The sequence below is a fragment of the Castanea sativa genome, chromosome 8 (assembly GCF_040712315.1).
Source record: "Castanea sativa cultivar Marrone di Chiusa Pesio chromosome 8, ASM4071231v1".
NCBI classification, from domain to species: domain Eukaryota; kingdom Viridiplantae; phylum Streptophyta; class Magnoliopsida; order Fagales; family Fagaceae; genus Castanea; species Castanea sativa.
In genome coordinates this window covers 50,667,325-50,690,622 of record NC_134020.1, presented here as the reverse complement: position 1 = coordinate 50,690,622, position 23,298 = coordinate 50,667,325, and the positions used below count along the sequence as shown (strand labels likewise).

General features: G+C 34.2%; 2 protein-coding genes across 2 annotated transcripts; both read right to left on the bottom strand.

Annotated features, from left to right (window-relative positions):
• Positions 1-5,222: 5,222 nt before the first annotated feature.
• On the bottom strand, positions 5,223-8,004 carry LOC142607192 (pentatricopeptide repeat-containing protein At5g66520-like). The gene has a single exon (XM_075778619.1). It carries the CDS (start codon positions 7,695-7,697, stop codon positions 5,823-5,825), a length of 1,875 nt encoding a protein of 624 aa, XP_075634734.1. The 5' UTR covers positions 7,698-8,004; the 3' UTR covers positions 5,223-5,822.
• Positions 8,005-9,504: 1,500 nt separating this feature from the next.
• Positions 9,505-19,044, bottom strand: LOC142608453 (DNA topoisomerase 6 subunit B). The gene is made up of 19 exons (XM_075780237.1): positions 18,658-19,044; positions 18,512-18,564; positions 18,319-18,416; positions 18,107-18,212; positions 17,837-17,974; positions 17,650-17,701; positions 17,442-17,506; positions 16,723-16,829; positions 16,431-16,533; positions 16,186-16,271; positions 15,872-16,068; positions 13,945-14,060; positions 13,529-13,614; positions 13,215-13,287; positions 11,625-11,716; positions 11,350-11,488; positions 11,183-11,277; positions 10,742-10,916; positions 9,505-10,026 (listed from the first exon to the last, which is right to left on the bottom strand). The coding sequence occupies exons 1-19, from the start codon at positions 18,755-18,757 to the stop codon at positions 9,880-9,882; spliced, it is 2,028 nt and encodes a 675-aa protein (XP_075636352.1). The 5' UTR covers positions 18,758-19,044; the 3' UTR covers positions 9,505-9,879.
• Between the last annotated feature and the right edge of the window lie 4,254 nt (positions 19,045-23,298).

Below are 23,298 nucleotides of genomic sequence, written 5' to 3'. Positions count from 1 at the left end.
ATTTTTAGAAAATAATTAGGTACTTTTCTGGGGTAAATAAATAAACGAATATTTTTCTTTATTTAATTTAATCAATTAAGGCGACAATGGCCTCCTCTACAGCTACAATTTTGTTTTCTGTTTGAATAAACAGTTATAAATGCTTTTATTAATAAGAATAGATGTACTTTCTCCCCCAAAAAAAAATAATAATAACAATAGATGTAATTTCTTTGTCAGAAGTGGCTATTAAGTATTAATTATTTAAATAAATGTCCCAGGACCATCTAATCAATAAATAAACCAGTTAAATTGTTGTAATTTGTTTGGAAATAATGTTTAAAATGGAAATAATTCGTACACAATATTTTCACAACAAATTATAAATAATAAATTATTATTAATTTTAATTTAACAACTTAAATTATTTTTTTTCCATTAATAACCGTCAAAAACAACCTTCAACTGAAAATTTGTCTAAAAAGTTATATGAAAATATTATTTATATACTAGTAACATTTTTCGTAGGCCTATCCATCACATACCCCTTGCCCGTATGTTCCCTCCCAACCTTGACAGTCACAGAGTTTAGGCACATTGTTCCCTTTCAACTTCAACAGTCACAAGAGCAGGTAAATATCAATAACCAGATAATGTCTTAAGCCGCTAATACTTCATACACATATATATTTAAATTAGGTTAGAGTAAATTTTTCTATCTTATATAATAAAAAAAAAAATTTTAAGGCTCATATATAATACTCATTTTGTTATATAGTATTTATGATGTTTCTTATAATATTGTTGAATGTTTTGAAACTTAATGTATTTAATTTATATTTTATAATTTTTACTTATCTTAGAAATAGTATTAGACTATTGAGTGAGTTTTCTTCACTAATCTATATATATGAGATTGGAATTGCATATATATTAGACATTTTTAAGGGTCTATACCATATTATAAATTTAATATTTAAACTAATAAAATAGCATCTAGATAGATTGTAGACTTTATTTCTAAAACGGAACACTTCCTCAACCACTTCATTCTCACTACTAAATCCCAAGACCCCAAACTCAAACACTTTGTTCATAATCTAAATTTAAAAAAAAAAAAATTTATTTGTGTACCAACATAAAGAGAATATAATCAAATAAAGAAAAATGGGCTTAATATACTTCCATTTATCAATATTTATTTGCCTCTAATAGAGCCTTTTTATCCTTTAAAAAATATATATGTGAATGCTAAGATTCAAGAAAAGTATAAGCTAAATTGGATGAACTGATATTGTATTATTGATTTTACACATGACCTTTGTCTTCATATAGAGAAGTAGCTAGAGCACACTGATTAACTTATAATCGAATATCAAAATTGTAATTAACAACAAATTAAATAATTTGAAACTAATCCTAACTAACCGCAACAACTATAATTAACAACACTAACAACTAAGTAATCAAAAAGATATAGGTGGATAAGTACTAGATGTGAATGATATATGAGAAAAAAACATAACAATTATGTGAAGAACTACTTAATTGTAGCTTTGATGGAGAAAATTAATAATATGACTGTAGTCTGTACACTGTTTGCACACTATTCTTGAATAGCTGCAACTAAAATTGAGATAATCTTTATACACAGCAAAGAAAACTGCAAAATAATCGTCATTTTTTACTTTTATGGTCGAGGCTCATAACAATACCTCACAAAATAATAGTACAAAATTACAAAGAAACTAATAAATTATGAGGGCTAAAACAAAATAAAAAAGCACCTAACCTATGACATGAAGATGAACGGCTATGGATATATATATATATATATATATATATATATATATATATATATATATATATATATATAAAAAGTAGTAGAAGTGAAGAGGTGAAAATGGTAAATAGAAGAAACACGAAAGGTTTTGTGCTTTGTGAGAGAGAAGAAAGTCTTCAAATAATGAACCAAGAAAATAGAGAGTTTTTATCTTTTAAATTTTAATTAGTCCTTGTCTCTAATGTAACACTTAAGGAATGTCATGATACAATGAATCTAAAAAAATAAAGAGTGCTTATCAATTGAATTTTAATTAGTCCTTATTTTTTATGTGACACTTAAGTAAAGAACTTATGTGAAAAAATTCTTTGTCGAAAGCAATACATGACAGAACTTCATCCTCTCACACACCTCTATTTATATATATATGATGGTTTCAAGTTAAACTAAGTGTAACTTCATAAGAATTACACATTTTTCTGACCTTAGATTGCCATTAGATCTAATGGTTAAAAAATTGTACATGCCTTATCATTAATATTCTAAATATTGCATTAATAAGTTACCAAAAACCTTCCTTTTAACTCTCCCAAAAAAAAAAAAAAAACCTTCCTTTCATTTATTCCTTTTTCTTTAAAATTATTTCCTTCTCTCTCTAATCACAAAGTACACACCTACTCTCTCTAAACTCGTCTCCTTCTTCCATGGCTTCACGCGTTCACCCTTTCCCCAACAGACACATGTTCCATCTACGAATAGTTGTTGTAGGCTTTCTTAAAATGTAAGTAGTTTATTCAATTCTAAAGAAATCAAATGTTGAGGCAGTACTTTGCAGTTTGCACAGTATGTTTAGGAGTTTTGGACTTCAGTCATTGGGATGACAAAAGATTCCGGTAAAAAGAAAAAAAATAAAGTGCTAATGATGGCTATTGCAATTTTTGAGTTTGTAGAGCATCCACATCAGTGGATGAATAAATGTGTATAAATGTGCAAAATGAAAAAAAGTCACAAATTTTACACATTTTAAGTAAAAAAGCACCCACATCAGTGGGTGTAAATTCATCTATAAAATACAAGTTGCTACAGTACCGTGTAAATTTACATGGGTACTGTATCATGTCTATCTAATATCTTAATAGTTTTTTCTCTCTCCTCTCCACTGACTCTCACCTCCCTCTCTCTCTCTCAGGCGCACAACACAGCTCTCTTTTCTCTCATCTCATCAATTTTTCTTCCTTTAGCTTCCGCTGATCACCATTGCCGTAGATGAAAACAAGGTCGAGCAAGCTGAGTCGCCGGACGAGTCCGTCGCCTACAACACGAACAGAGTTCTCTGACGGGTCCATTGTGTAGAATCTCGTGGGTTTCGATCCATTCTTGATTGAGCTTGAGGCCGGCGACCATTGCGAGGAGGTGGCGGTGCTGTGAGGCGTCGATCTTACTCAGGCTGGAGGCCTCGATCTCGCTCCGATCCGTTGGTTGTTGGGTTTTTTTTTTTTTTTGGTTTGTTGGTTGATTGTGGGTGTGGGTCGGTGGGTTTTGATCTTGATCGGCTTGGCTTTTCTGGGTGGTGATGATGGTGGTAATGGTGGTTGGGTGGTGATGATGGTGGTTGGAGTGATCGTTGGTTGTGACGGTGGGTCTGTGAGAGAGAGAGGGGCAGTGAGGGAGGGGATGATAAAAAATTGTAAAGGAATGAATATTTTTATTAAATAAATGTGTAAAATAGATAAACTGATGTGGGTGTTTTGTAAAAATGAGTGTGTAAAATAGAAAAAGTAAGTTTTTTCATGTAAAATAGACGAGAATTTTGCATCTACTGATGTAGGTGCTCTAAGCCATCAAATTGACAACTTTTCTCTTAAATGTTCTTACCTCCAAATCCTTTAGAATAAACACTTAATTTGATAAGAATTGTTGATATCCAAAAGGTGTGGTGGAACTATGGAAGCTTTCATTAAAATATCATAGCATTATTCAGCGGAAAAAAAAAAAAAATAGCATTTGTTAGTAGTCGTACCAGACTACCAATCATGTTCCAATTCAAATATTGAGGTTTTAGAGAGCGTTTGGGATGGGTTGAAATTTTCAGCTTATTTGCAATTTTAACTTATTTTTGCTACAATTCATAAGTTCCACTGCACTTTTTAGATACTATTCATAAGTTTCATTGTATTATTCAGCTTATTTTTCAACTTTTTTTTTTGTTACACTTTCAACAATTTTTTTTTAACTTTAGCTGAATAAGCTGTTCCCAAACAGACTCTTAATGTCATAAGTTGTGGAAGGTTAAGATTTCAAATTCACACCTAATTGAAAATTGCTAGATCCATAATCATAGGGGCCCGAGCCGAAAAAAAAGGGAGAGAGAGAGACTGGGTTGTCCTTTAAACGCAATCTAAACTGAATGAATTGGCTCTTGCTTAAATTTCTTCTCTTTATTATCAGGGATAAATTAATGAGAATTATGTGTCTTGTGGTGGAAAGGGTGAATCCATGGAGATGGAGATGAGATTAGAGAGAGAATGTGTGCTTTGATAAAATAAAATGGAGGTTTTTGTTAACTCATTAATGAAATATTTAGAATATTAATGACAAGACATAGAATGTTATTCACCATTAGATCTAATGCTAATCTACGGTAAAAAAAAAAAAAAAAGTATAACCCTTATAAAATTACACCAAGTGTAACTTTAACCATGCGTTGTGTATCCAAGAGCTAAACTTTTTTGGATATACATCATTGTCAGTTTTTTTGAGACCTTCTCCCTTCTTTACTCTCCCCGTGTGTGTGTTAAATACTTAATATTCTTAAAAGAAAAAACAGTGGATTAATTCCACATTGGAAATTGAGTGTAAATTAAAAAGGTTTTGAAGTTTGTGTCGTGTATCCAAGAGTTAAACCCTTATCAGTTTCTTTAATACCTTTTCTCCTTTTCTCGCGTGTGTGTGTTAAAAATACTTAGTATTCTTTAAAAAAAAAAAAAGGTGTAACTTAGACCCACCTCTCTCTCTCTCTCTCTCTCTCTCTCTCTCTCTCTCTCTCTCTCTCTCTCTCTATATATATATATATATTCATGACTCGCTAGTACTTAGGCTTGTTAGGCTTGGGTTTGAATCATCCCCATAGCCTCTCTCTCTCTCTCTCTCTCTCTCTCTCTCTCTCTCTCTATATATATATATCTATATATATATATATATATATATATATATATATATTCATGACTCACTAGTACTTAGGCTTGTTAGGCTTGGGTTTGAATTAGCTCCATAGCCGATTGTTGGTGGGCATCCACACCTGTGCGCCCTACCCTGGGGGATTACGTAGCCTAGCTACCCCCCCTTTTTTTACCAAAAAAAAAAAAGAAAAGAAAAAAAAATGTTAACGCGATGGTGCATGCAACTGTTACACAAATTGATAAATCCTCACGTCTAAACTAGTTGAAAAATCTTCATATAGTGCTGAGAAAATATTTATTCTTTTATCCCTTTTCATGAACTTAGAACCAAATCATCAGAATACAATAGATTGATGAACTTCGTACATAATCAAGCACAAAATTGACCCCTGTGCAGATAATATATGATCAAAGTTATCCTTGCAGTTGCTCCACAAATCCCATCTATCTGCTAGCACCTAATGCAGTAGCTTCATATCAATTGACTTCTGTTATGCCTCGTCTGACCCTTGTGCAGATAGTATATAATCTAAGTGATTCTTGCAGTTGCTCCACAAATCCCATCTATCTGCTGGCTCCTAAAGCAGTAGCTTCATAACAATTTATTTCTGTTATGCCTCATTTTCCTTCTAGCGAGTCCCTGTTGAATGTTTGGATGCAACATATGGTTGTCTCATTCTCTATAGCTCTGTCAAGTTCTCAGTAGCTTCTGTTTATACACTTCCCTTAATCAACACTCTAAAAGAAAGCACCATTGTATTGACAAGCGGGCAGAATGTATCACAAGGAAAGGATCCAAATTCTTGTAGATTTGGCTGTATAGAGGGAAAATAATTGCAATTTGAGATCAGCTTCAGTCCATCACAAAGCAATCTTCATGCCTACCAATAGTCTTTGCAAGAACAGATTCCATCTTTAAAATGGTGAAACCTAATCCTGTCCCTGACAATAATCTCTCTATCATAAACCTTGGATATGAACTTTGTTGCTTGGTGGCAATCTCCACAAACTCTTAAGTTCTTTACAATGCGAATTGGGGTCCCAGGTGCTGTGTTCATCAACCCAAAAGCAATAGCTAACTTCTCACTATGCTTTGACAGAGCTGTCTCTTTATCTTCCTCGTCAACAATATCAAGTAAAACTTCTCCAAATTCTGGAACATATCCTGCAATCTTCAATTTAACTGTCATCTCTTCCAGGAATGAATACAGTTGCTTAGTTTGAGGATGAGATCTATCTCCCACAAGGAATTGATGGAACACACCATTCAATTCAATGGAGCTGCAACCAGGGGTTTTCTTTCTGCCACTTACTTCAATCTTCTCTCTTACAACATTTGCTTCATTCCATCTCCCAGATGCAGAATAAATGTTAGACAATAGAACATGACAACCAATATGGTTGGAATGCAAATCTTTTAAAACTTTTCCTACTCGCTCTCCCCTTTTCATATCTTTATGAATTCTACAAGCACCAAGTAATGCCCCCCAAATGGCAGCATCTGGAGCCATTGGCATACTAGATATGACCTCTTCAGCTTCCTTCAAGAGTCCAGTGCGGCCTAGTAGATCTACCATACACCCATAGTGCTCTATCTCTGGCTCAATTCCATAAGAACTTGCCATTGATTCAAAATAACCCCTTCCCTCATGAACCATATTTCCATGGCTGCAAGCATTTAATAAGGCAATAAATGTGACCTTGTTAGGAGAAACTCTTTCGATCTTCATTTGCTCAAAAGTATCAATTGCTTCCTTGGATTTGCCATGCATTGCAAATCCACCAATCATGGCATTCCAAGGCCAAACCTTCCGCTTCAGACCACGTTCATAGTGGAATATCGTTGATGCAAATTCTATCTCTCCACACTTTGAGTACATGTCAATTAGGCTAGCTAGAACTTGCTCATTCATCTTGATCTCACCCTTGTCAAGATAAACATGGATCCACCTTCCTTGATCCAATGCCACTAGATTTGCACAGGCTGCAAGAGCACTTACCAGGGTAAACTCATTGGGTTTAGGACCCGTTTGCAGCATCTTGTGGAAGAGATCCAAAGCCTCCATGAAACAACCCACCTGGACGTAACCAGCAATGATAGTACTCCATGATACAACATCACGTTCACACATTTCCTCAAACAAATCCATAGCTCGAACCATATCACCTGTCCCCACATATCCACCAAGCATAATATTCCACGAGTACAAATCCCGATTCACACTGCAATCAAACACCCTTCTAGCCTCCTCAACCAAACCCCAATTTGCATACATCCCAATCAACGCATTTGTAACAAACACATTGTTCTCCAACCCAACCTTTATCGCATGAACCCGTATTTGCTCGCCCTCCAAAACCCCCAACCCATTACCACAAGCTTTAAACGCAAACACAAAAGTGTACCGATTAGGCACACCCGAACCCCGGATCATTGATCGAAATAAAATAAGCGAATTATGAGAAGAAGTGGGTGAGAGTGAATGAGCATTGATCATGGTATTATAGAGAAAGCAGTCAGGAAAGGGAATTTGATCAAACACTTGGTGGGCATAAGAGATAGAAGCAGAGCTTGAAAGATTGAGCGTTTTGAGGAGTTTATTTGCTGGGATAGGGTGTAGGATAAGGCCAGTGGTGATCAGCTGGGCATGGGCTTGTTTGGTTTGTTGGATTGATTTGCAGGAATCAAGAAGAGAGATGGGTGTGTGATGATTTGAATTTGACTGTCTTTTGAAAGTGGAGAAACAACGTCTCATTTTAACGGTCGAATTTTCAAAAACTGTTTGAATGGATTTTCATTTTATTTTTTCTTGAAAGATCAATTCTTTTGCCATGAAAAATCACTACTTTGAAAGCCCTGACAGAGTCACCGCCTCTCCATCTTTCTTCTTTACTCTGCTTTGGTATGTGATTGGAAGAGACTAAAAAGGCACACAATGAGAGAGGAGAGGAACCCTTAATTTAAACGGAAATTAAAGAGAGAGAGAGAGAGCGAAATCTATGTTGTCCATCCGTGTTCATCTTTCTTCTTCGCCTCGTTTTTGCACCAGTAAAAGAAGCAAACTCATATTTTCTTTGTGTTTGTCGATGTGTTTGGTTGCTAAGAAAGTGAGAGAAAAGAAAATAAGCATTTTTATTTATTTTATTTTATTTTATGTTATTAGGATTTTTTTTTAAATTCTGATAAAAACTGATATTTTTATTTAAATGCTGACATGGATTTTTAATGTTTTTATTTAAAAAATCTATTATTATTTTATTATCCATTACCTTTAATGGCTCTCGTCATGTATCACATAAGTATTTTTCGTTAATAAATTAATGGTAAGGACCAAATTGACTACAAGATAAAAATTACAGTGACAAAATTGACTGCTACTAAAATATAAGAATAGAATTGATAGTAACTCTAATATATAAGGATCAAAATAATATTTTTCTCATTTAACAAAATGTGTACATTAAATATACAGAAGTTATGTACTTTATTTGAAAGTTTGTGTATATTGATTGTACAAAATTATGAGTCTGTTTGAGATTTGCCTATTTTACTAAATTGAAAGCTTTTTACTGAAAGTATTGTAGACAAAGGTAAATATTAGTTGAAATAGTACAGTGAGACTCATGAATAGTAACAAAAATAAGCTAAATAATAAAATAAGTTGGCAAAAATAAGTTAACCAAACAGACACTTTGTACATTGTTTGAAAAAATTGTGTAAGTTAGATATATAATTGTGTACATGTTTAAATATATTGCATGTTGAATATATACAATTATGTACATTCTTTAAAAAGTTATATACTTTAAATATACAAAATTGTGTACTTTCTGTAAAAAACTGTGTATATTGAATAAACATAATTATATACATTCTTAATAATTTTTTAAGATAAATGTACACATTTGTGTCTATTGTTCAAAAAATTGTATACGGTGAATATTAAACAAAATTATTTATATTTTTTGAAAATTGTGTATGTTAAACATATAAAATTTATATATTTTAGAAAAATTGTGTTCATTGAATATATGAAATTGTGTAAATATTTTGAAGGTTTGAATATTGAATGTACAAAATTTAATCTCTTAGTAATTTAAAATGAAAAATATCCACACATAAAAAAATTGATTGTGCTAGTTGAACATACAAAATTATGCTCCTTATATTCCAATCACAACATGCAAAATGTGCATTTTCTTTTTTTTTTGTCACTAAGGCTTATTGTTTATCTAAGTACTAGGCTACTAGCCTAGGGCAGAGAAAGCAGTTGCAATTTTCAGAAAGGCTTAACCTTGCCCCTTAGTGCTCAAACAATTTAATGCAGGCTTCATTTTATTAAGGAATTTTCCACATTGACCTGATTGGATTTAGGGGAGAAGGAAAAAGAGTAGAGAGAAGTAGAGTAGAGTAGGCTATAAATAGGTTAATTCTAGGCCAAATCTACTCTATTATACTCTACTCCCTCTCTCTCCCCCCTCAATCCAAACGGACCATAATATTGTCCATCAGAAGCCAGCTCGGCTCCAAATTTACACTAGCAGAGGAAAAGCTTAGTACTAAAACATCTCAGAATTCATAAATCATAATCTGCTTTTGCTTAACATGGAAAGAACACAAACATTTTCTGAATTTGTGATACTGAGTACATTCAGCTTTGAACATTCAATTTTTATTCGTTCTTTCCTTCATTTGCTTACTTGATACAAGGAATTCCAGTAATGATAGTGACTAATGAAAACAAATTTGAATTTTCTTTGCTATGCTTTTAGCCACAAAGCATTGGTCCTAACATTTTGGGATCCACTGTGGATACTCATGAAACTTTGGGGTCGGTCTCATACTCTTTGCTATTCTATTCTATCTAAAACCATACTAGTCTTAAAAGAATTTTTTTCTTTTCTTTTAACAAATTAAAAGAATATCTAAAAAAATTACTATTGGAAGAGTCTGAAAACAAAGATGGGGCTACGTAAATCAATGAACTTAGGTTCAGTTTCCAGTGACTGTATATATATGGCTTCTTTGGGTTCTTCACTCACTCCACCGTGTGTAGCATACTCCAATGCCATCTCATAGTCCACCTGCAAATATAGGTGAAAAGGTCACCATATGTATTGGAAACAAAAAACACCCCCAACACCCCCCACCCTCTCTCTCTCTCTCTCTCTCTCTCTCTCTCTCTTATTTTCCCCATTTTCTTCTAAGAAAGCATTACTGGGTATCAATTACCTTCCCTATATGCCAAAGATCTTACCAAAAAATAGAAGCTAAGGGAACTAGGAAGCATTTAAGAACCAGTTTGGCCAACAATTCATCTAGGTCATGAAACACAAGTATTTGAATTTGATAATTTCAATGAGGTTGAAACTTGCTGGTCAAATTTGCAGCTTCCCAAAATATTAATTTATCTTAAAAAGACACAATCACTTCATTGTATGGAGCCAGATATATTCTGGATTCTTACAATGAAGTGATTGTGTTTCATTGCACATCTCTTAGCATGTGGTTTGATCCATAAAACAAGAACGTTCTGTTTCCTCCCTAATATTTGGCATGATGATGCATGTGCCAAGTGGTCAATCTATATCATTTTTATGCAAAAGTAATCTGCACTTACACTGAAGGGACCCTTCATGTATCAAATGTAAAATTTTAAAGTTCATTTTGGATTTCCTCTTAGGCAGTACCCAACGCATCCACCCAGAAGACATTGGAAAGGTGTCCAAAAAGACATTCTTTTTTATTGTTGAACATCTTCATAAGAAAATTCAGGCACCATACAAGTTGAGTGCTAACCTTTTCAACATGCTCAGCCAGCTTTTGCCTCAGTGTTTCTTTCGTAATCAACTTAGCCGATACTTTTTTTAATATTTCTGCATCCTCACCCTCATAACGTTTCTTCTTAGATGCATGTAACTGTGCCATTTCTTTCAAAACATCATACACAGCATTCGTAGCATCAGGGATATACCTGTCAAGAGATTATAATCTGATTTCAGTTCATGCAAGCACGAAGAATAATGTAATTTATGCCTGTTTTGTCTTGTTCCCAATTCAACAATAAAAAAGTCCAAACTAACTGAAGGTGTAACTCTTTTTTCAGTTTTAGGAAAATGGACTGTTTGAAAAAGCTGTATCTAGAAAAGTGACATTTAGAAAAGCTGTACTCTGAAAAAAAACACGGTTTCAAAACGGGTAGTTTACTCATTCATGGAGGAAAAGAAGTATTGGACTTACTTGCTTAAATTTCTTTTTCTCTCCTGCTGCTCACGCGCCTGTATCTTCTTCACTATTTTGGATTTTAGCTGGATGCAACATTGCTGGATAGCAGACTGGAAAAACAATGCTGTTAGTTTATTTAATTATTTTGTGATGGAGAAAAATCAAAATTCAAAACTCCCCACCTTAACAGCAGTAGCTATCTCACTTATGTCATCTCCAATATACTCTTTCCCGGTACCTTTGAAGGGGATTTTTGTGCTTACTACGCTCACAAAAACGCCAATCTTATCTTGTGTCTGGTTGATCTTGTAACTATTCCAGCTGAAAAAGATGTTTTGGGGAGATTCTGTTAAAAAATTCTGTAGCTTCCCCCCCCCCCCCCCCACCCCCCCAACAAGAGAGAGAGAGAGAGAGAGAGAGAGATCAAAGAAATATTCAACTGCTGGCTACATCTTACTTGATTCTCTTAAGGGCAGTCCTGGTGACAACATCAGCACCTTGCTCAAAAAGAAGTGGAATCCGGTTTGCAAATCGGAAGATGTTCAAACCCTGCCAATTAAAACAGATGTTATATGCTACATAAAAATGTTGAGTGATTGAAAAATGATTAACAAGTAATGATTATGACCATTTCACTAACTTCTCACTTGTACCCATTAATCGTAAAGCAATATAGCACGCTCTCAAGAAATTAGCAAGAGTTAAAAAAACAATCCCAATTTTCAGTTAATCACATCCCTAAGTTATACTCAATATGTGCATGTGTGAGTAAATGCTTCTACTTTTTACAGCTACTCCTGCTGCTTATATTGTCCAACTGCTAACAGCGGATCATCTTAAAATAATAATACAGTTCATAAGAAGCTTGCCAGGAGAACAACATTCCATGTAATTTTCTTACTTGGATAAATAGATATTCTCAAATTGTTAATTCTCTCATATAGGAAAATAATAAAGGATGGGATTGAACTAGAAACCAAACTGAATTAGTATAAAAAGCACCTGCCCTACTTGCTAATTATAGCAATATTAAATTAAAATAAGAGCATAGATCTTGTGGATTTGCTTGCTTTTTGGCAAAGGAAGTATGGACAGGTTACAAGTAGTGAAATCTGAAAGGCTATTCCATTAGGACAGAATTTTCTACCAAACTAGTTTGAAGGAATATTCCTTCAATCCACTATGTAAGAGATCAAATGATCACCCACATATATTTTTAATCATATGACTCATTAAATAGTCACGTGACTTGTTTAAATCACTTAATGAGTCATGTGATTAAAAAATGAGCGGATGGTCATCAAATCGCCACATAATGGGTTAGAAGATATTTCTCCAAAATGATTTGGAGGAAATCTTTTTCCATTCTGTTATGTCTAATGGAGAGAAAGGAATAATTGAGCCTTTAAATGAGTAGACCTCTGTAGTGAATTCCGTACCATATTCCTGAGAACTTTGTATGGTTTGATTTAAAAATTAGCCACCATTGACTTTAGTAGAATTTGGTTATCTCCTAAATTTTAGATTGTAAAATTTTTAGGAGTTGCTCTAGTATACTCCCTGTGTACTGGAGTAATCTTCTCATATCAATAAATTGATCTTTTATTTATTAAAAAAAAAAAAAAAGATGCACAAAGCAATATTTTAGAGTATTCTCACAGATGTTTAAGCTCAGATTACATTCACACTAACAATTGAACCAACCTTCTTGTCAAAGAGAAGCCAAAACTTCTACATCTATACACAATTAGTCCATTGAAAAAGAAAGACTTAAAGGAATTATTATAGTCACAAGAAAGAGAACAGCGCCTCCTTTTCCTCTTTATTTATAAATTAATTTTTATAATAAATAACTTATTCCATCTTGTTAGCAAACCAATTCCAATGAAGAATATATATACGTTTTTTTTATATGAAAATAATTTTATTATAAAAAAGAAAATTAGCCCTTTTTAAAGAATAATATCTTTATCTAACAACCTATTTGCATAACATTCACAATTTATTTATTTAATTAGTTCATTAGTCTAGAGTGTATCTCACGCACTTGCTTAACATCTTTTCCTCCCACACTGACACCAGCTTCCACAATGAATGGGTGGCCTTCAAAAACTTGAGCACTGCATGTAATGGTAAAAGAGAAACGTCACATTTACAGGGAAAAGAAAAACATCAATGAGCAGAAGAAAAATCTAACTCTAAAAGCATACAATCTAGTTCATATACAAAAAATTATATTACCATACTACATATGAGTCTAACCCTTTAAGTCTTTTACACTTATTACAAGGAAAACCCATACTACGTATGAGTCAGTTTCATAGAAGAAGCAGATCAAGCATACTGAGGTTCAAATACAACCTGCCTGAATAAGTTGCAACCATGTCTGGATGCAGCTCCTTTATAATTCCAAGACGAAGATTGTATTCACCTGCAGGGCTAAGACACTGAAAACAGATTCTAAGCAATGTGCCAAACTAGAAAATAATAGCAAAGAATTATGAAGAAAGAGGGGCAAAAGGCAAATCAAGCTATTTGAAAAGAGATTAAATTCAATAAGAATGCGGTGTAAAAGGAAATGAGCATCCAAAAAGATAATTCAAGTATCAAAATTCAATAAGCAAATCAACCTGCTCTCTATTCTTGTATTTAAACAAATCTGACATGGTATTATTTGATTGAAAGGTGTAAATATAGGTTTTTACCCTGCATCCTTATTGAATTTAATCTCATTTGAAAAACAATAGAATACTTAGGACCACAGATCAAGAACTTACATCACCACTAGGGTCATCAAACTTAGCTTGACGAAATAGCTGATTGATGCGAACTATTTGTTGAGATGTTAAAGACTTGACTGCCATTTTTGGGCTAAAATCTGGGCCCATTTCTCCTACAAAAAGTCAATAGAGCATCACTACACCATGAATCAACGTCAGAATCTAAGGAGGACAACAGTAACAGAGGCCAGAAATAGTACAAATTTTTTAGAATTGTATGGAAGGAACTGTTCAGACTTGAGCAAGATTTCAAGAGTTTAAACCATCAAATATAGCAGTAGCTGCAGTATTAAAAGGCCAGAATCCCCATCTAATAATCATATAGCTCTCATTTTTTTGGGGTGAGGGAGGTTGAACTGAGAACTGAATACCGGTTCAAAATAATGAAAAATGAACTAATGATACATATGACGTTTAAAGTTCCTTAGCTCTCTTCTTCTTTGTAATTAGTGTTTTTTTTTTTTTTTTAAATGTTTTTGCTTTTCCATCTTTTTTTGTACTTTTGATATGCTGGTGCTACTTTGCATTTAGCAATTTTTTGAACATACATCTTTCTTACCTATCAATAAAATAAAACAACTACATACTCAACTTATCAATAAATAAATAAGTAACACCACTATGTACTTAAAATGATTTTCACTTCCATCAACAATTTTAGGGAAATATCACACACATTCTTACTTCATTTGTTTGTTTGTTTGTTTTTTTTTTTTTTTCACCTTATGTTTGCGAAATCTAGTGTAGGAAAGTAATGGAGTTTGCAAAATACTCTTCCAAAATCAAACTAGGTGAATTTTTGCTAGGTAATTTCCACATGACAGTTTATGACAGCTGGCTATGTGGTTCCTTTTTATCTAGAAGTCTCCCTTCTTAAGGGTCTATAAGGTTATTTCTTTGAACTGTTTGGAATGAATAACAACTTAAACTGGTAGGGAAACAAAGCAGCTTATCAGATAGGTTTAGGATTTAGAGGCTAGATTATTGTTGTCTTGTACAAAAAAGAAGTGCTATACTGAATTTTGTCTCAGTTTAGATAACCCCAAGAACAGAAAAATGTCAGTAACTATCATAAAGTATTGAATGCAGCATGGAAGATTTAGAAAAGCTATTCACATTCATGTCACCCTAAATGGATGGAAGGTCATCAACATATTTCCTTCCCCATAAAGAACCATAAATACATTTCTTTGGGATAAAGATATTCCTGAGTAATATGTTTACACAATTTTCATGTTGATATAAGAGCTGGCATTGATGCACTCAGAGTCTAATATTGAGCCACTGTAATTATTATCAATCATGTTTAGCAGAGAGGGTTGATCTCTATGCTACCCCTTAATACTATCTCTTTTCTATTTGTTTTCCCAGCAAATCACCCCATCATTTATGATTAGTATCATCAGAGGCATCATCTGTTCATTTTTCACCATTCATGAAGTATAAGATGAATTTTATTTCTTTCTTCTCCCCCCAATCTAACATGTCTTCTTCCTCCCCCCAAATTGGGGATTTTTTTTCCTTTCATGCCAGGGTAGATAAACTCTTGATTGAGGTGTTATTATTCTATAACTTCTGCAATGTGGAGGAAACATCATAGTATACAGGACAAGTACGGGTCAATAATTAATTTTTCCTTTCTAGCTTGATATCGTTACATTAACTACAATTTCATGTTCCCCTGCCACTGAGCTAACTTTCCATTTCCCTAGTTAAAAAATACAGAATATGCTCTTCTCCACATTTATCATCAAAGTTAAACATGACTAAGCTCTTTTATAAATGCTTTTTAGCAATATAGGGGAATCTTTCATAACTTGATTGGGTATTATCTAATTCAAATCACTATCATAACATAAACAGCAAAATTATATGCAAACTTGTTTAATGAATTCACTGATAATATTTAGTTTCAAATTCTTACCAATTAATCGTTCAGCATAGGATTTTCCTATATTCACAAATTCATGCTGCAGAAACTGCAAAAGGTTCTGTTTTGAAGTTTCTGTGATCAGACGTTTGATTAGTAGCAAATCAACAGATGAGGGGTGGTGCTTTGTCTCAAGAGGAACCGGAGGCATTACATCTGTTCTCCTAGCAAATTTTATGGTGACATTCTTCCTACCAAATTAAGAAAAAAAGGTAAGATGCAGAACAGAGAGATGAAGAAGGTTATGCAGATTTGTGATGGTTCTAACACACACACACACACACACAAAGAGAAAGAGAGAGACATACTCAGGTGCATCGGAGATGAATTTAAAAAGGAATTGGGCATAAGGGGTGATAACTGCCATTTGTCGCATGTAATGCAAGATCTTGGACTGCACATGCCCATAGAAAACTTTTTAGTTAGGGAAAACATTCATGGCTTTTTTCTCAATCATCATTGTGTAACATGATGAAGATGCATTGCACCACTTAAGAGTGCTCAGCAGTTCAGGAGCTGCAATGATATAATATGACACAGGCCAATTACATACACGGTAAGTTGTCCAATTTCCTTCAATGACTATTTGAATTTCAGCTCCACGCCACTGATCTTTGAATTCCCTTTTTTCATGTACATGAATGTGGGGCATATTCCTGAAAATTTAAATGAAGCAACTTCATGATTATGAACAAGAGTTAAATCTAAGAGCACATTTTTTTAATGTTTTAAACCTTATAATAATTTCCAGAAATCACACACACACACACACAAGCTTCAATACACGTGAAATTAATAGATATTAATTGTTAAAGCTTTCTGCCTTTAAGATATTCAAGTCATACCGATGAATATCTATATCCAGCCTGCAGAATGACATATAATTTTGGTCCCTCATTGATGATGAGATCTCTATAGGAAGTCCTGTACTCATCTTAGACCAAATTAAAGCCTGCATAAATGAATATGAATCAAGTTACTAAGTGTTTTGTATCTTAATTATCATATAGAGAAACACAGCAACTGAATTATACAATTTGGCTTTTCCTTCAGCAGCATTGTAAACTAGAAGGCTTCCTTTGCATTACATTCTGTATGGTTGCATTTGGATATCCCATAAATATTGAACGACCCCTAATATCATTTTACCTATCACTTTGTGAAGAAATTTCATATTTTCATCTTTAATGGGACATTAAATAATTGCCCGCCAACAATATAACTGACAGTAGAAATTATAAAAGGTGGAGTTTTTATGTTAGACTAGAACCGGCAGCATCATTTTGGGTGTGATGAGTCATTTTTTATTCAAGGTCTCATTCAAGTTGATTGATTCAGAACTTGAAGTTCTATGAGAAATGGCGTGCAGAAATTTAATTTCCATGGTACAATTTAATGCCCCCTAAGTTATTCACAAGTGCAAAAAGGAAAGTTGAGACGACTAATTAGAGAGAAAAGCAGGCAAGTAGAACATATAAAATACTTAATAGTGTGTGTATTAACAATTCCAGCTAGAAAAGATGCAAAATCATGCATTGTGGACAAGATAATGTCAAAATACTACCATCTTTGCACCAAGACCAAACTTTCCACGTGTCTGCTTCAAACCGTATTTTGTCCCCGACAGAACTGCACAAATAAATACAGTTGCAACTAGCTTCCGTAAGAATAAAGAAGTGTCATATGCTCATCTATTCTAATAAAATATTCAAATACACGTGTAGACAAATCTGTATCAGATGTAAACTTGAGCTAGAATGTAGTAGTGAAACCTCGTCCAAACATATTTGGGATGTCATCATGTGGCATTCCTCTTCCATTATCCTACATTTAAAATCAATAAAGGACATGATTCTACAACTTCAGAGAAAAGCTTGTAATTAGTACATAGCCAGACCAATATAACCAGAAAGCCAGACAACGCAACGCAAGAAGTTCAAGATGGAATGTAGGTCAAACCTTGCATGTCACCCTGTAAAACGAAGCCTCACCTCGACCCTTCATACCCTTTGAAGCCGTATTCTCTTTGACTTTCTTCCCTAGGGCCGCATTCTTAGCTTGTATTTCTTGAGCTTTTGCTTCCTTCGCTAATCGTCTCTACACGCCACAAAACAAAAAAAAAGACAACATAACAAATTTCATAAAATTTTCAAAAACTAAAAAAAACCCACTAACACATTTAACGAAAAACGAAGATCAAAACAAATTCACATTAGAAGCATAACACACCTCTCGAGCCTTAGCTGTCTCGTGGTCATCATATAATGCCTCATCAACACGTTCGCGATCAACAAGACCAATCATAGAATTAAACTTGGTTTTCCCTATCTCTTCGCTGCAACACAACATTACATAGACTCATCACCAACCCATGATTGAAACTAACACTAGTTATAATTTGTTCATAAATAAACAAAAAAAGGGGGGGAAGGGGGGTTTACATTGTAACTTCTACAACCGGAAGCTCGGAAATGGACTCTGCAGAATCAAGTGAGTTCTCAACTAGCTCTCTAACTGTCGTGTAAAGGCATTTCCCAGGCTGAAAATCCACAAAATTTACAACCAAAAATGGAATTTAATTGCTAAAACTATTCAGTACTCACATCCAATTTGCCCAAATTTCTGAATACTTACATTATCAAATCCAGCAATATTCTTGTTCTCTGCAAAGAACTCTGCTGGAGATTCTGCAAACAGAAAACCATAAAAATTATTGATAAAATTACATACAAAAATCGCTTACATATGCAAGAGAGAGAGAGAGAGAGAGAGAGACTGACTCTGCTTGAGAACGCTATCCTTAGCCTTGGGTTTTCTGGGGGTTTTGGATTTGCCTTTCTTTGGCTCCGGCGAGCCTTCGCTGCTACTTCCGGTTTCCATTACAACTTTTTCAGCTGAGAGAGAGAGAGAGAGAGAGAAAGCTAGGGTTTTCGAATTTCGATCTCAGAAATCACGAAATGAGTTCATTTTTGTGTTTTTTTTGTAGATAAATACATATAACGGCGGAGATTCGACGAAAACGAAGAATCTCCGATCAAAGTCGATCCTGTGATTTCGAGATTTTGAGGCGAAAGAAAGAAGATTGTAGCAACGGGAAGTTTCACTAGGGCGCTCTCGTCCGCATAGCCGTTGATGTTTGATTTTAGCTCCTTATCTGTATCAAACGGCCAGGATTGTTCAGATGTTGATGGGTCGATGTGAGTCTCGGTGTTTGATTCCATGATAGATTGTTGTGATTTGTAGGTCAAAGTCAAACATTCCGTTTCTAAACTAAAATCATTGGCCAATTTTCCCGCCAGTTTCTGACTTTCTGTGCCACTTTTTTTTTTTCCTTAACTAATTTAAATTTGTGGAAAATAATTAGGAGGTGTATTGGGCCGGATTGGGTTTTGGGTTTTTTTCTTTTTCAATACAACCCAACCCATGGAGATAAGAAATCAAAGTTTTGAAAAAAAAAATGACAATCTCCTCTAAGATTTTGTGATAAATATAAGAAATATAATAATGAAGTAACTATTTTATCCTTGAGTTACCATATTTTTATGAACTAACTGACTTTTCGTTAAACAATAACATTACTAATTTTCCTAGATTTATTGTTGAAAATCCTTACTTTGGCCATTGAGTTTTATTTTATCTAACTTTTTTATTAATTTTAAAGAAGAATGTTGTAGCTTTTATTAAGATAATTTAGCCAAATTAGCTAAACGTATAATACTAAAGTATGGAAGAACATTCTCCATCTATACAGATAAACCACTAACATGTCTAATGATATTATGAGTAACATAATTACCTTGTCTCCTCATAGGAAAATTTACCTGAACAAAGGTATTTGCTTTTGTCTTCATCTATAAGGTGACTATATGAAACAAAACAGATCTCCTCACTTAACAACGATTTGATGACTACTTCAAAATCAGCCTCAAGAAAGATAGATGAGAGGCTGAGTTCCTAGGCAAAGAATAAGGGGTTGTTTGGATTTTGTGTTTCCTTCACCCATAACTCAAAATATGTGGGTCCGACGACTGAGAAGTGTGTTGGCATTGTTTCCAATTTTTGTTTTCATCACTCAATTCTCTGATTTTTGAGTGATGAGTTATGGAAACTGAAAACACATTTTAGGTGTTTTCAAGTTATAGAATTAGAGTTATGATGGCATTTTTGTAAATATATTCACATGGTGGCCCCCATTTTCTGTATCCTGTCTTTTCCTTGCTAGCTCATTGACCAACAGCTCTCTCGTCCTTCAGACCGTCTCTTTCCTTCTTCTTTTTTTCCCTCTTCTTTTCCCAAGCCACTCTCTTCTCTCCATACCCATTTGCCATTAACACAACCCATCCTTTAGACCATCTCTTTTCCTCTTTCTTTTTTGAGATCATCACAAAAATTTTTTTTCTTCTTTGTAAGATTTTTTTTTTGGAGTAAGGAGTGCTCTGCAATTTTTATGTGGGTACTGGGTATTGTGCTCAGTACTGGGCATCGAGTATTGGGAGTAAAGAGTATTGGGTATTGTGCTTTGCAATTTTTTTCACAGCCTTATTTCTACGATCCATCCTTCACCCTTCCCACGGTGACCCATCCGACGAAGAAGATCTCAAACGCCACTCAACCTCGAGCACTGTGAACTTCGGCGATGACAGGATCGATGAGTTTGGGTCTTCACGAAAGTTACTAGTGGGTCAGTTTGGCTTGGAGGACAAAGGAAGCACGGTAGTTATCGAAGTGGATATTGGAGTCGCACGTGATGTAGAGCGCCGCCGTGTCGACCTTGCACATGATGGACACCAAAGCTTACTCGCAGCCCTCGCACATCCACACACTAGAGCTTTGCTCTTTGCTTTAATTTTTTGAGTTTTGATTTTTTTAGAGCTAATAAGAGAGGAAGAGAATGGATGGGCAGAGAGGAAGAGAGAACTGTGTCTGGGTATTGGGAATATCTGAGTGAGGAGTCAGGTATGGGTTCCACAAAAAGTTGAAATATTTGAGTGATGTGAACTGAAAAAATGTGCCAAACGGGTGGGTATAAGAAATTAGGGTATTTTTAGTGATGAGTGATGAGTGACGAAAATTAAGTGAGGAGTGATGAGTGATGAAAAAAAAAAAAACCAAACAGCCCCTAAGCTCTCACTGCTGCCAATTTACCAAAAATTATGAATGCTTAATTGGGTAACTCAATGGAAAAAAAATATGTATTTCAGTGTATTTATTATGTTTATTACAAATCTAATGGTAGAGATTATCATTTTTGTTAAACTTTTGGTCACTATTGTTGGGTTCTAAGACTTTAGGTTTAAATGTATTAGAATTTCGATTTGTAATGTTGGTAAACCATTATCAAAACGCTTAGTTTTGTTTTAGACTTGCTCAAAGTATGTTTAAGTTGTAAAGTTGGAATCGAGTGTACTGCAAGATTTACTGTGTAAATTTTCCTTGTTCAATCGATCAAAAATTAGACTCGATCAATCGAAATTCGTGCAGATTATTTTTCTGTTGAATTTTCCAACTCAGCTCAAGCTCGTTTTACGTATAGGATTTTATGTTTTGCCCTAGGTATAAAAGGGAAAACCCTAGCCATGTTTTAAGGCTGCTCTCTATGTTATGCGTGTGAATCTTTTGTGAGATCTAGAGGTTTTTGTCTTCACATACACTTAGGGTTATCAAGATCTAGATTGATGTCAAGAGCTTGGTGATCAATTCAGTTGCAGATTCAAGAACTTAAAGATATACAAGCGAGAGTACTTGTGCTTGTTGGGAATCCAAGAAAAAAGTAGTCTGTGGACTCGGAGTTGTCACGTGGTCGTGGTAGTAAGTTTCCTACTCGAGGTAACAATAGGATGTTAGTGGTCTAAGTCGCTATTGTGTAAACTTTAATTCTTTCATAGTGAATTCGTTTTACCTTGAGGATAGCTAGGTTAAATCCTCTTTAGGTTTTTTACCGGTTTGGTTTTCTTGGGTTATCATATTATTGTGTTCTTTATTTTCCGCACTTTACAATGATATGATTTATATGTGTTAACCTAAATCTGCATAATTTACCTAAGTTAATCACTTGGCTAAATAACTAGGTTAATCTGGTTGTGTTTAAGGGGTCTAAAAACGTACAAGTGGCATCAGAGCAGGTTAGCTTTTGTGTTTAAATCATTTGATCTAAGAGTTGATCCTTGACCCTTGTTGTCATGGAACACGGTCACTCTCTTGTGATCCCACCTCACTTTGATGGGAATAATTATGCTTATTGGAAAGTAAAGATGAAAGCATTCCTGAAATCTATTAATGAGAGAGTTTGGAACTCTGTTGAATACGGATAAGAGAAGCCCACTACTCTAGTGAGTGAATGGAAAACTTCTCAGAAAGAAGCATCCACTTTTAATAGCAAAGTTATGAATGCAATTTTTAATGTTGTTTCTATGGAAGAATTCAAGAGAATCTCTAATGTTGAGGTTGCTCACACTGCATAGAATATTCTCCAAACTGTGCATGAAGGCACAAAGACAATTAAGATCAATAAGCCGCAGCAGTTAACAACTAGATTTGAAAGTATTAGAATGTTTGATGATGAAACTTTTGATGAATTCTATGCTAAGCTTAATGATATTGTTAATTCTGCTTATAATTTGGGTAAAATTTATGAGTAACCTAAAATAGTTAGGAAGATACTTAGATCTTTAACTGAAGATTTTAGACCTAAAGTAACTGTCATTACTGAAATTAAGGATGTGGACTTCATCCCTGTTGATAAACTTGTAGGATCTCTTCAGTCCTATGAGTTGGACCTACCTAAGACTAGCAAATTCAAATCAATGGCTCTTAAGTCTATTGATGATGTTGATGTCAGTGGATTTGATGATGAGCTTTCTGCTACAGAGGTTGCCTATCTTGCCAAGAATTGTAGAAACTTTCTTAAGAACAACAATAGAAGGGCAAGAGGTAAAAACAATGTTGAACCTAGAAATTTTAGAAGGTATGAACTCATTGAAGTGAACAATAATAAGAAACCTAAAGAAAAAGTAGGCCAACCTTTTAATAATTCTATAGGTCAACAATGTTTTGGTTGTCAAGGGTATGGTCATGTGAAATCTGAATGTCCAAGATTCTTGAGGTCTGAGGGTAAGGCTATGGCTGTAACTCTTAATGATGATGAAGTTTCTGACAATGAGTCTGGTAATGATGAGGATATAAACTTTATTACTTTCACTGCTACTGCTGTAGTTGATGAAAGAGCTGCTGTTAAGGAGAACCCTTTTGATGGGAAACTCTCTAAGGATGCAGATTTATAAGAAGCCTACAATAAGTTTTGCAAAGTTGCTGCAAAGGATGCTATGAGTGTTGATCTAGGCTTAAAGAAAATTGCATCTCTTGAACTTGATAAGAAAATTTTACTTGTGAAACTATTTGATGCCAATGAATTGTTGAATAAT